This window comes from Pararge aegeria, chromosome 2 (assembly GCF_905163445.1).
Source record: "Pararge aegeria chromosome 2, ilParAegt1.1, whole genome shotgun sequence".
In the NCBI taxonomy this organism is placed as follows: domain Eukaryota; kingdom Metazoa; phylum Arthropoda; class Insecta; order Lepidoptera; family Nymphalidae; genus Pararge; species Pararge aegeria.
Window position 1 is genome coordinate 10,000,001 of NC_053181.1, and position 15,164 is coordinate 10,015,164.

The 15,164-nt window shown below is 35.5% G+C and overlaps 1 protein-coding gene across 1 annotated transcript in view; it reads left to right on the forward strand.

The window, feature by feature from the left end:
* Positions 1 to 1,964: 1,964 nt before the first annotated feature.
* LOC120631581 (alpha-catulin) overlaps positions 1,965 to 15,164 on the forward strand; it is a 106,533-nt gene continuing 93,333 nt past the window's right edge. Inside the window, exon 1 of the mRNA XM_039901222.1 lies at positions 1,965 to 2,052. Coding sequence (XP_039757156.1) covers positions 2,019 to 2,052 — 34 coding nt within the window. The 5' untranslated portion in view covers positions 1,965 to 2,018. The remainder of the gene's footprint in view (positions 2,053 to 15,164) is intronic.

Consider the following 15,164-nt stretch of genomic DNA (forward strand, 5'->3'; position numbering starts at 1 on the left):
CTATAGTATGCTGAAGATGTTCATAACTTTTTCCTCGTCAATATTTCTAAGACTATCACGGATTTGTTGCAAAGAATAAAAAACCGTGTCTGTACTTAGGTACTTACACGCGTTAGAAATTATAATTCTTTGGCGTGACAAGATAAAAATGAAATTTGAAGGTGTACACTGTCAAACCTTACAGCTAACTTCAGGGTGTCGATTTTTTGTGACGGTGTGCGCGCGCATCGCAAAAATTTACTCTCATCCTTTTTCCCCAACGCGCCAAAACAAGTATAACTTCAAAATATTTAGGACGATAATAAGAAAGTAAAAAATTCGACCACCAAATTATTCTTATAATTTTGAAATTCCAGCATCACGTAAGACCGTTATAAAAAAAGAAAGGTATCAAGCTTATGATAGTAACATATTAAATAAATGTCTCAAATAATATTCAAACTATTGTCACACAGCACACATACACTTGTAAATGTTATGTAAAGTCATTACATTTCGTTAGAGTTGTATTTTTCTTTTTTAGGTACGTAACTTCTCGACATCGAGAAATACATAGGTTGTGTATATTAAAATCCCCTTTTCAACTAGTCTTCTATAGTTCCATATTGATTACCGCTAGGAACCGCAGCACCCTTTAAGTCGGTTAAAAATAAGCCCTATGTGTTTATTTGTTTTTAACTTTTACATATTTTTTTCTTCATTTAATCGGAAATTAGAAAAAGTTTACAACTTCAATTTAAGAAGGTGTACACCCTGCGCCGTCATCGGTCTTTATTCTATATTCTAAAAATATATGTTTTTACACTAAACTATAGCTTAGTTTAGTGTAAACGATCATTAAACAGAAGTGGCGATAAACAATAGGTATTGGGTTGATTAAAAAAAATACAAAAAATACTTTTAAGTATACCTTCCTTTTATTCCTTGACACTGGTCTAGCAAACTCTATTAATCTTAACGTTATAATCCAGCTATTTCTTACTGTAAACTTGTTGCGTTTGACATTGCTCTCTTTTAACCTGTTGGGTTTCGCTCACTGGCGTAGGTATGACCAGTAGCTAAAATTGGGTATCGTCCAGAAACGTTTACTTATAGAGTAAGAGGGTAATAATAGTTGAATTAAAGATACTACTGACTTCAATTTTAAAAATAAGAAAACAATATTATAAAATCTATTTTTATAAATACAATATAACCGGTGGATTTTGAACCCACAGCTGTTACGCGGTGTTTTAACAACACATCCACAGTCCTCCTGGACGCCGATGCTTAATTTGAGATATGCATAACCGACCATAACGTGTCGCTAAGTAATCTACAATTGATGATGCAGCCTAGAGTTTGCTTAAAAGATGCCATATTACTTACAATTATAAGGTACTCATAGTGTTGAAGAAAACGACATTTGCGATGGGTATTACAATCGAAATAGTCCATGGGATATCATCGACATAAGGCGGCGGATCAATAACGTTACGTAAAGATCTATACTAGTTCTTAAGGTGAATCTCTATTAGTTCTTATATATGGTAAAACCAACGTCAATATATCACCATTAAGAGATGAGATAAATATGGCTACCTTCCGAATCATCAAACTGGCACTTAACAGAACCAACCCATTACTGTTACTAATGTACTACTATAATAATGTGAAATTGTGTGTTTGTTTGTCATTGCCTTCGGCTCTAGCTAAGCAACTAATCGGCTTTTTATCCCAGTAAAACGAATGCGTTCCAGCGGGATTTGTAATAAACGCTAGTACTTTATAAGTATTTCGGTTTGACTTTCCCGGACGAGCTCTATCACAAAGAACTTTACTACTATTAACTTTGATAGCTGTCATGTTAAAATGATGTCGTTGTTGGGTAGATCAGCAGCTTGGTGGCGACGCGGGGCGAGGCGGCGGCGGGCGGTGCGGCGGTGCAGCGGGTGGGCGCCGCCGTGTGCTGTGCCGTCGAGCGCTTCGTGGCAGTGGGCGAAACCATCGCGGACGACAACCCCGACGTGCGGCACAGCATGGTGCTCGCGTGCAAGGAAGCCAGAGCTGCAGGTATGCATATAATACCCGTTTCAATTAAACCCAATTTGACGACTTCTCTGGTGCAGCACTGTGTTTTAAGTGGAAGGACCCCGGGTCCCTTGCCTTCCCTTGATAAATTCAAATTCATTTCCGGTCTGGTCTAAGTGACGTAAACTCTAAGCCTTACAAATAAACGTGCTATAACTGTTTAGCAGAGGTCGTCTACCAGTTAAATGATGAAGCATATAAACCTTCGCACTATTATGTAATCATATAAAAAAAGGGTTTCGGCTAAACACTGTTTAATATACCTGTCAAAGTAGCACAAATCATCTATTGACAAACTTCGACAGCAACGTATAATGTAAAACAAAGTATCCAGTTTTTGTGATCACACAGGCATGATGAAATCATGAACGAAAATATGGGAGGTATTCAAAAAAATGTATATCTATACAGTGGTATCCGTGTAGGCATTTTTGGTCTCACTAATGATAGGTAGAGAGACAATCATGCATATATGTAGGTACTTAACCAACCCAGCGATATCTGGTTAGGTTTAGTAAATATCTAGTTAGGCTGACACAGAAGCTTCCTCTCTTAAGAGCGGCTTGTAAATCACAGCGCTATTATTACAAGTTAGTATTTATTAATAACAGGAACCAACGGCTTAACGTGCTCTTCGAGACACGGCCAGTTTCCTAACTCCGGGCTGGAACTGAGATTTTTTTAACAGAATTCAAGTACCTCTCTTCCGTCATATTATAATTCCTTTTGCATCTTGATTTATAGAGAGAAAGCCATCGCTGCTATAACTCGTGGAAGCAGAAAAGGCGTTACAATTTAATTTAACGTAAGCAAAAAAGCAGACTACCCTCAATGGTGTCGTTTATACTTAATTAAGTCCGTTTGGTGAGTCGGTGGCGCAAGAGATTTTAATATGCCCCCGGCCTTAAATCCGCTTCTCGCAAATACCTCGTTATGAATCTCCGAAATAAACGCAGTAAGCGTTTCTTGTACCGTAAAATCGTGTACGAGATAGAGATCGTGCGATATTGCTTTTGGTACGTGATCCCAATTCCAAGCCATCCTTCCTTCATTTTATAGCAAAATTAATCTTTTAACATTGTGTACGTAACATAAATATTACATTAGTATAAATAGTATTCAGCTTCAGGGCGAAGTATGCATTTAAGTACACTTCAAAACAATAACTATAACAAAAAAATAACTCATTTTCATCATCCCTAGCCTATCTCACTTCTGAGTATAAATCGAAAAAATCGAAGAGGAGATATTTGCACCATCCCTCAAATGAATATTCGCGGGCTTTAACGTTTATGATTACATACATGATAACTGGGTCCGATTGAGATTTATTACCATACAATTTTTCATCCTACCCGGGAATCGAACACCTAACAATCCTTAACCAAACACTAGACCAACGAGGTAATCAGAAATAATTTAGACGGTTTATAATATACATAAATTTGCATGGAAATGGATTAAACAACGAATAGTTTGCGGTCGTTATTTCATTCGTTACAATTAATTCTATACACATTTTAATAACGCTGTCTTCTCGGAAAATTCGTCACCTGTGCCACAAATGCTGATTAATTTTCCATTTATTTACATAGATTTGAATAGGAACGATTTTGCTGAATTTTCTTAACTAATTGGCTAAATATTTATATCTGTTTTGGGAATAATACGCATATATACTCTGAAAATGTATAGTCTTAAATGGAAAACATTTAGAATCACTTTTACGGTTCACTGTTCCAATATGAAAGTTTAAGATTAAGAAAACCACCTGACCTGATTCCGTGAGGTGAAAAAAAGTGGAAATACAGAGATTTTAAAAGACGCCCTTGAAGCACTCGGTGAAAACGTCTATATTTATATACCTACTATACCGCGGCCTCCCCCTCTTAAGCCCTCAGAGTGGACGAGTAGATAGACTGTTTAAAACTCGCACTGATAGGTCCTAAATAATATGACGTGGAAAACTTAATAATGTACCTTCTAGAAGACACTTAGACGTCGAATTTTGTCTGGTCTGGCGGGAGGATTACGGCCGTAGCCAAAGACGTGCTAAGCGATTTAGCGTTACGGTACGATGTCGTGTAGAAAGCTATTAGGTGACTGGCTTTTGCCTGCCATACCCCTAACAGGTTACCCCGAGGTAGCAGTCAAGGGCTAGCTTGTATTTGCATACTTCAACTGAAATCAGGGCGTGGACAAAAAAAACAAGGCATATCTATTACGATGTCATGCTTATTTGTAAGTCCCTATATTTACAATTACTTTGAATGCTTTGCGGCCATTACCAAATATTATGGTGCGATTTCTCAGTCCATCCGTCGGTCTCAGCAGATTATTTCTCAAGTTGTTAAATCTTAAACTATAAAAAAGAGGAGCTATCGATATGAAATTCAATAGAAAATACAACGAAAACATCTATGTTTTTTTCACGCAGCTACTTTTGCATTCATAATACTCTGAGGCGCAGCGGTGAGCGCTAAGGTTTTAAGTGGGAGGACCCGAGTTCGAACGGAAAGATACTTTGGGAGTTTATACTTTCTGAATTTTCTCTGTTCTGGTTTTGTGGGAGGCCGTTCTAGTTACTACCCGTGCTGCTAAATTAGTTAGCGTGGGGTTAATTATCATAATTATCTTAATTTTTATTATCATTTAATACTTTATTGCACACACAAAAACAAAATACAAAGAAATATTTACAAATAAAAAATAATAAAAAACTAGTTTAGGTGTGCAAAGGCGGTCTTATCGCTAAAGCGATCTCTCCCAAACAACCGTTGGCGATACTATTTTTTTGTAAGGAACGGGTTGGTGCGGCAATAAAAATTTCTACCTACATAAAAATATTGCAAACTAAACTACATACATGGTATAAATTCTAATACTACACACATAATTATTATATATAATATATATTGTTCATACATATAATTATAATAAACTACATAATAACGCTGCATACATAAAAAATAGTTTTTCAGGGTATACTTGCAAAAATCCTAAAAAGTTAATCCTTTACCATCATAGACTGCATTGTCACTTATCACCAGGTGAGTTTGCAGTCAAGGGCTAACTTGTAGTGAAATTTAGGAAAACCTATTAATTGGAAAAAAAGGTCGGTAGGTGTGTACATGTCTGTGTGTGTCTACATGCAAGCGAAACTGATCTGGTTTTATGTAATTATGTAGCATTGTTTTGTTGTTGAAAGCCCAGATCCCTCAGATCCCCCGACCAGGAACGGGGTTTGAATGCTAGGCCATAAATCATTCGGCTACTCGACCTGAATTTAAAAGGCTCATCGCTATTACTGGAACGGCACCACCCGGGCCGGTGGCGGTCAAACAAAAGGCGCGAACAAAAGCTGCCCTTGTCTTAAAATCAGCGCTTTCGGAATTGATCGATATTGTCTGAATACTGACTGACTGAATGGCTAATAAATAGGTAATGTAAATAAAATATCATGATACATATAATACATCTTATCTAATAGATAACTTTGTATCAAAATATTCCTAGTATACCACAGTGGTGTATTTGTAAATATATATATACTATGACAATACAAATCGCCATCTAGGCGTAGCTTGTGTTATGGGTACTAAGATAGCTGATGAATTTTTTTTATTTTTAATATACAGATAAACACCCAGACACTGAAAAACATCCATGTTCATCGCACAAACATTTTTCAGTTGTGGGAATCGAACTCACGGCCTTGACTCACGGACGCAGAAAACAGGGTCGCGGCCTACCGCGCCAACCGGCTATCTAAATCTCTCCATCTTAAACAAAAATCTAGGCTAAACTGGTAAAAGTCAGTTATAGAGTAAACCCTAGTTAGCCAGATATGCTATAGGCACTGTACGCAAACAATATCTATAAGTACATCAAAACGTTAACAAACACTTTGTTCAGTTAAGTATTATTTGCCGGATCCGAACACCGTTTTCGTGACGCCGACGATGAGTTTTGATATGGAGTTTGCATGGTGTCTTTTGAAACTCTATAGAAAATATAGAAAACTCTTAGGCATGCAGGTTTCCTCACGATGTTTTCCTTCACCATAGAAGCAAGTGATATTTTATTTCCCTAAATTTTATCTTGCTAAAATGTTGCACAGTTTAGTTAAAGGTGCGTGCTGGGATTGGAACTCGGCCCACCGAAAGTTAAGTCGATGACCTAAACACTGAGCTTTCACCGCTACAATAGTACGGATAGTTTAAATAAATAAATATTAATGAGTTTATTATTTTTATGCTTGGAATTTGAAAATATTTATTGAAGCAATAAAATTTGTTATCGTTCGTCTGGATCTAGATTCGACATCTAACAAAACTCACGCAATCATGATAACAATCAGGTTTTTGTTCCAATTCAGTAGTCGTCGTTTTATGTGTAATAAATTATTTATATGACTCAGGAGTTGATGACTGATGTTGTTGGTTTCTGTATAGTAGGTGTTCACAAAAAGATTAGGTCGTAAAGTTGAGATAAGCAATAGTGAAGTGACAAACTAATGACGCTATTACGTCGAGACTATCCCTGCTCTATAGACTAACTCTATCCAAAATATGACGTAAATCCATTTTTCTGTTGCTAAAAGAAAAACAAAACAACAAGCTCACATTTGCATTTAAAATATTAGTAGTGATCATTCGAATCCCATAAAATTTCTATATGGTAGGGATCTTAGAAACTGCACAAACTTATAAATAGATCTTTTAATAAAGAAATTGATCGCCTCATATTCTGACCAAGTTATATAGATGATACAGATCTACTGATCGTCCAAAAAATATTGTGCAGTGTAAGCAACTTTTTTTTTTTTTTTTTTGTATAAGTAGTAAAGTTGTTCCGCACTAGAAGCCCCTAGTGTTATAATGCTTAATACCATCGCCTAAAATAGTATTATAAAAAAAACAGTTAATAAGACACACCCTCCTTCCTTAAAATAAAGACCTATAATGCCTGAACTAAACGTCAACAATATTTAAATTATACTTCTTTAAGCCATTGTAGCCCCCGGTCATCGGTTTCTCAATTTGTTTAAATAGGAAACGACTAGCGCGGTTTAATGTTAGTCTCCCATGTCATTAAGAAAAAGTTTCTACAGAGCAGCGCCCTTTTACAAGTATAATAGAAATCGAGCCATTAATCAACTTTACAATACGTATAATAACTGTTTGTATTATAGTTGATTAATACCATATTCCATCGTTTTCTGTATAAAATTTAGGCGTGTCTGGGCTGTCGTACGTAAACAAATTATTTACGTTTGGAAAACACGTAATAAATCACAGGTGTTTAAGTCAACCTTCACAGCCACACCCATAAACCATTATGGATCCGTTCAACTTTTTCTTCAGCATAAATAGGAGTCAAAAAACCTGATATAGGGGAGACAGGGGCTTGTTGTAACGGGGGTTAGTAGTAACAGCTTAATAACTCAGCCGGTTTTAAACAATTTGTTTTTATTTTTAACTAAACGTGCTCTTTAAGATACCGTCTACGACGTAAGCGCAGCCAGCAAACTCAACGGTGGAAACTCAGGAAACTCAGGAAACTTTCATTCAAACGGCACTTGGTTGAGAAGACCTGCGGTAGGAATGGAAGATATTCAGGTCAGTCCAGTAAAACCATGCAGCCTCCAACTTCTACGTGAAGTGATTCAGTTTGTTATAGGATATCAAAAAAATTGTGCGATCCATCAATAGAGTTAGGTAGATACTGTGTTTAAATGAATATATCTTTGTATTTTACAACTACTTCAAAACTATTATGTTAAAGACTTATATATATCAGCTTTAAGCGTTTTATGAAAAAAAGTGTGCTACACTTATATACAAAATGTATTGAGGTATTCAACAAAAGTTCTATGTTACGCAAACATAACAACAGTTCAATAATAGATATATCGGAACAAATAAAACGGTAGAATATATGCAAAAGTATTTGCAATATTCAGTGCTCCGGGCTGTAAACACAACCGGGTAGTAAATTCCTAATTCCGTCAAAACATCTCCGGGATGCTTCACTACTGCAGTACAACTTATACTGAACTAATAACTAATCTCTGCTTATGTTTTATTACACTTTATGTATTCTGTGCAAATACTAATTTCCGATCCACCGACTCTACAAAAAGTGGTCCATAAAGACGACATTTTTTATATCCCTCAACCTGATAGCCCTTGAATGCAATCATACCGGATGGTAAATTATGATGTAGTCTAAGTTCATAGAAAGATTACCTCTTAGGGATGTCATTGTTATATTAACACCATACTCCTAATATATATATATATATATATACATTATTACACTGTCACAATTCAATGAGTGGGAAAGTTACATGCTGGCAAAGCCGCAGACACAGCCAGTAAGTTAATAAAATAGCGTGTTGTAAGAAGTACATAACATTTGCAATATTTAGTATTCTGGGGTTTATACCCCATAAGCTCAGGTTGGGCGTCAATTTCTACTTCCGTCAAAACACCTACGTAGCGGTTACATACGGTAGCGTAACTTTTACCATTTTCCTTACCTGGAGAGACTCGTAAAAGCTTAAATGTTTAAGCTACATTTTTACGAAAACTGCTAGTGAAGTTTTATTTTATAACAAAAGTAGTCGTTGCGAGCTTGTTCGGGACGATATTTCATGTGGTTGCCTATGTTATAACCTGACCCCTGAACTGCCACATGCAAAAAAATCGAACTCTCACTCTGTGAAAAACAAAAACCGGTCTCACCGCACATTTTTCTAGGATAAAAGTAGCCTAAGTGCTATTCTTAATAATCAATTCCTGTGTTAAATGTCACCCAGATCTGTTTAGTCGAAGGTGGGTTTATTTTGTTTGTTCTTTATTCACGAAACGTCTTTAACTGCGACAAAAACTATAATAATATGTTTTTATAGCGGAACCAAAGGATTTCCCTAGTACCTATTTATATCTTCTAAGAGATCTATGAACAAGCTAGAAATCTATTTAATAAAAATGTTTCTGCCTATAACAGCTTAGTAAAAAAAACTAAAAGAATAATATCGGAATCACATATTTTTACAGCTCTATATGAACATATTTTTCGCATTCAAATTGATTTTTAACATAGCTTGAACGAATCTTTTTCGTATTCTATTCATGTGTTTTTTTAGATCGCAATTAATATCTCCACATAATAAAATTTCCCGCAACGGTTTCAAATAAAAATAAATCCTTTTTTGTATGTTTAGTACAACAGTATTTTTTGCCACATTCGCGGCTCTCACAATTCAAGTTTTATTTGTATGCACCAACTAAATTTATAATTACGTAAGGTACTCATTAAATTAATTTATTTCAAACTTCTTTATGATTTTAACTCTAAACTTTCTGAATGTTTAAATATGCTATTTTTTACAGAGGAATATTTGGCTGATATTTTGAGAGATATGCAGCTACTTTATTGACCTTTAACCTTTAGTTTTTATTACTAAGCAGTGTCTGCGACAGAAATACTCGTGATTACTAAATGGAGACGACACAGACGTGGGCAACGACGTGTGACACTGATAGGGATCCCGTATTTTATGCTAGTAAAGTTTTATGCTACTGCGTCTCAACGAGATTGAGAGTTTTATGTTAGTCTAAATAAAAGAACCAGTTCTCAAACAACATGTGTTGACAGTTTTGACTCCTGTGTTGTTATGAGGAGATCTATAAAACAACTCAAGAAACGCATAATGAGCTTTAAGAGTTGCAATGCAAAATTCGAAGGACCGATAGACATTTGATCCTCAAGGTGCTCGAGTGCGTTGCATTGCAACAGGAATAGCGATATATATTGGTTAACAAACGTTATCAACCGAGTCGCAGGGAGTTCCAAGATACAAGCGGCACATGATGATGGAATTTCAAATTCTCTATAATGTTCAAGTTTCAAGAACTGACGAACGTCACCAAAAAAAGATTATGACTACCACAACCTGACAGCCGATTAGGAAACCAACGTTAAGTTACAGAAATGGATGGAACAGATAACATTGCAAAAACCATTGGCATGCAAAACTGAAGGTCAGGGGCACAGGCTATACATAGATGGAGAAAAATTAACAGGAGCACTCCCGGAAGCCCAAAAGGTGGCCGTGATGACGTAAGATAATGCTCATGTCCTTCAATGGACGCCCATCTTTCGATGTAAAGCTGATAAAATTTCAAAATTGATCCTCTAATCTCATTATATCCCAGTATTTACTACACATTCATTAACCACTATGTACAGTCTATAAGTTATTTTTTGTATTAATTTAGAAGAAAAAAGCCATAAAACAAATCATAACACAAAATGTTTCCGTTTTACGTTTTTCGTTGATTAAGCAGGTCATAATACTCTTAGTTTTCCTTTGTGCAATGCTGTTTGTATATTTTTTTACGCCATACAATTAAACGTCAGATTAAAATTGCTTATATTTTTACGGAGCATAATTTACTTAGACGAGCGGGTACTAAAGTGTTGTTTCATAGTTATCTTATTATGTATTCAAACGTGCAAGTGTCATTTTGCTGTCATATAGTGTTTATTAACTTGAGTGCAGTTCTGTGTCCCACTCTACCCTTTCAAGCTCAAGGGTCGTGTGTAAATGTAAAACTAAGGCCTTTCATTGTTTTGAACTTTCAGTATGAGCACAATGCTGCTATGAAAACATAACTGTGTAAGTGATTTGAAAGTCGATGTTGTTAGGTTCAGGCATACATACAAACTGACAGGATAAATTACATTTAATCTACTTTGAAATAAATGCAGGAAATTACAGAGTAATAAAAGCTTCTGATAAAACGATGTCTTCAAAATTATTATGCAAACCGATTTGCTATTACCAAGTGTTGATTAAACCGTTTGAACAGTCACGAGAGCTTATTCAGTATCAAAGTGCAGGGCGCTTTTCAGTGGATATCAAACATATCGCGCCGTTTCAGCGTTTACCTTACCTGACGTTCAAGTACGAGCTTTTCAGTATATTGTATGTGAACTCCACAGCAATAGTTTACTAACTTGACGTATAAAGAGGATACTCCAAACAGCATTCAATAGACGCTGCAATAGGCTACATAAATGGCGTTATAATGTTAAGTAACGTATTAGAAAGCTTTTTTAGTTACACTGCTTTTACTGATGATGTACATGTATAATGTGAACGAAGTGGACCCAGCTCGATTCAATTTGAACGATCTTACGATCTTATCTGAGGGTAATTGAGAAAGAAGAGAAAACGCCTATTAGCGCAGCATTTCAGTTATAGAACACTCCCCTTACCACTTTCAATAGCATTACGATCTTCAATGTTAACATCTCGAATGAAGTCTCATTTGGAAGGGATATCTTTTGATTGAACTTCCAAATGAGTACAGATAATAAGCTTTTTGGAAGCTAGTTTACTAGGATAAGTTAGGCCTCATATTTTGTTGGGGTAACTCAATGCCCATTTCTTCCATTTGACTGGGAACTAAAGCACTCAGTTTGACTTGTGAACGATACTTAATTTACCTGCACCTTGGAATCAATGGCGTCCAATTCGACGGCCGATTGGCGCAGTTTGCAGCGACCCTGCTTTCTGAGTCCAAGGCCGTGGGTTCGATTCCCACTACTGAAAAATGTTTGTGTGATGAGCATGAATGTTTGTCAGTGTCTGGGTGTTTATATGTATATTGCTATTATTTATGTATATTATTCATAAAAATATTCATCAGTCATCTTAGTACCCATAACACAAGCTACGCTTACTTTGGGGCTAGATGGCGAGGTGTGTATTGTCGCAGTATATTTATTTATTTATTTATTTATAAAAAAAAAAAAAAAATGGACCACCAAAAATATGCTAGCCTGCCTGCCCAAAATTGAACGTAGTCCAACTTAAATTTGTAGACTTTGACTTCACTTTCGGGGGAGCGAGTTTGAATCCCAGCCCGCACCTCTAACTTTTCTAAGTTATGTGCGTTTCAAACAATTAAGATATCACTTGCTTCAACGATGAAGGAAAACACCGTGAGGAAACGTACATACCTGAGAGTTCTCCATAATGTTCTCAAAGGTGTGTGAAGTCCAACAATCCGCACTGGGCCAGCGTGGACTACGTCTTTAACCCCTTCCCATTTTGGGAGGAGACCCGTGCCCAGTAGTGGGCCGGTAATGAGTTTTAATAATAATAATAAATAAATTTATTAACCAATATTCACAAGTAGACTTAAAACTATTATGGTGTAATCATAAATTCTTACGAATTTTACCGTACACCACCGTGCCGTCTACAAAAGGTAACATCTAAAGAAATTAATTAACACCCACCTACTCACTACATAAATCAAGATATTCCATATAAATAAAATTCCCTCAATATAATTAGGTAGAAACATCGGAAGTTTAAAATTGGTAGTAGGTGGGCAGGTAGGTACTATAAATATATTTTAATATTAACTAACAATCTTATTTGAACCTATATCCTATAACTTTATTAGTAATATAGCTATTGCTATTTACAAAAAACCTTAAGTGGATAACAAAGCAGGTAGTTTAAAAATGCGGTAAGTTAATGCCACGAACGTCCATCGAGCAACGCAATACAGGATGTTCAGTTGTCGCATATTTTTAGGAATTAACTGTTATTGTACTTTGAAATTGTAATTTGTTGATAGTATTGTTTTAATTTAAATTTTATGTTTTTATGTGTTATGGTGTTGTTGATTTGATTTGATTAGCTTCATTAAAGGATGAAATCATTACCAACCACTAAGACACTGTTAAAGTGTAACTATGTAAGTGTTCTTCTCAATAAGTAATTCGGAATGAAAAACGAAATTCTTAAACGGGCATACGGTTCAGGACATGTTATTAGTACAAACGTTAAGTAAACAGTAAATACGTATAGTTTTACGTCCGTTTTATATATTCAATCTGTCTTTAATATGTTGATAAGTTGCTTAGAAAAGTTGTTATTTGTTAAAAATTCTATGGATATTTTATGACAATAACAAGGTAGCTTAGTCATCAATCTTTAGATTACGGATATGCTGAATATAGAAAATGGATACTAATCGTTACCTACTAGTAGACAACAAACACGGAAATTGGTTTTTAAATTCTATGATATTATACAGTTTTTTTTTTTACAAAATATTATGTTTTCATCAACATCATAATACTCTTGTGGCCATTACATTTTATGGTGACATTACGGCGCTGCCGCTCAATAGATTTAAGCCGTGAGCAAAAGCTTAATTGTTGGGAACAATTTAAGCATCTCCTTTGTTCGAGCGAAATATTCTGTAGAATCGGTGTGTATTCACAACACCCAATAAATTTACTTTACGCTAGCGATTCCCTACGACATCATACGAGTATAACTTTGCATAAGTAAATTCTGATATTCTGTACAAATCAGTAAAGCTTTCGATTGTGTTGATCATAAAACCTTGCTTCTTAAGCTAAGTCACTATGGTATCCAAACCGTTGCACTAAATTTGGTTGCCTCTTATCTCAGCAATAGAACCCAAAGAGTTTGCATAAATGATGCAAAGTCTCAGGGCTCAAATACCTCAATGGGTGTCCCACAAGGCTCGATTTTGGGTCCCTTTCTATTTTTAGTGTATGTGCATGTGTCGCACTGGTTCACAGTTAACAACTTACTTTTAAACGCAAAAAAAACAAAGTGTGTCGAATTTATCTTACCAAATGTAAAGAAAATTGATAAAAATATAATGATAAATGGTGAATCACTAAAAATAGAGACTTCCACAGTTTTTCTGGGCGTGACCTTGGATAATAAGCTACAATGGGGTGCCCATATAGATTCACTAGCGGGTAAACTAAGCTCGGCTGCCTAAACAGTCAGAAAAATTAGACAGATTACTGACATTGAAATAGCTAGGCTTGTTTAGTTTGCGTACTTTCATAGTGTTATGTCCTATGGAATCTTGTTATGGGGCAAAGCAGCTGATATCGAAACTATATTTATATTGCAGAAAAGAGCTGTACGGTCAATATATAAACTTAAATCACGCGAATCCCTCCGTGAGAAGTTTAAAGAAATAGGCATACTTACTGTAGCTTCACAATATATTTATAACAATATAGTATTTGTAAGACAACATATTAGTCTTTAATAACAAAAAGTGGACATAAACAGTCGACTTACAAGAAATGGTCATAAATTAGTGTCATCTGCATATCATCTGCGAAAGGTAAAGAAGTAATTTGTGCGATAGATTGCATTCTGGAAACAGAAAAAAATAACTTTAAAGTCCCAGAAATTTCAAAATGTTTCTATAATGGTACGGGTACATACTAAGATATAGGTCAGCGTATCTGCGGATACGGCTAGATTATAATATGTAGAGCTACGGGTACCTAAACATTTATAGACATAATTGGACCTCATATTAAAGGTAATACCAAAAACATATTTAAATGTTTTGATTCAAGTCAATACGAAGCTTTAGACAACTTAAACCGCTCTGTATTGAAAAAGTCTTGAATAAACGGCATTCTGAATCAATAAGTCGTCTATTTTACGTCCTATGACGTCACACTGAAGTGATCTCCGGCACACATCAGCATAATACCGTGATAATATCCTCCTTGAAATCGAAGTACAACCCAGCCCTGTGCTTTACGGCGATGGGTCCACTCACAAAAGAACGTCGTTTATTACAACCCTACCCTATAGTTATTGGAAACCTTTTCCAAAATATTACCCTTATAACGCGCGTGATTTATTATTTCATATTATACCTATTATACGGTTCGTCGTACGATCAACATTTAAATATCACTAAAATCAAAAAATATGAACTAATAATATGATTTAATACAGGATCTATTCGCCCGCATGTTTGCCAATTGTTATATTAAAAAAGGAAAAATTGGATTCTCAGATTATAAGACTAAAGTTCTTTTACCAATAGAAAGTTACATTTTCAGCGAGTACCTACCTAACTCAAGCTATATATTATTTCATTTGCAATAAAATTACATCTTAAAATGGTTTTGTAAAGCAAACCAGAAGAAGAAACGCTACCGAGGTGCTTTATCGGTGTGCGCTGTTTAAATGGTCGATCGGATAC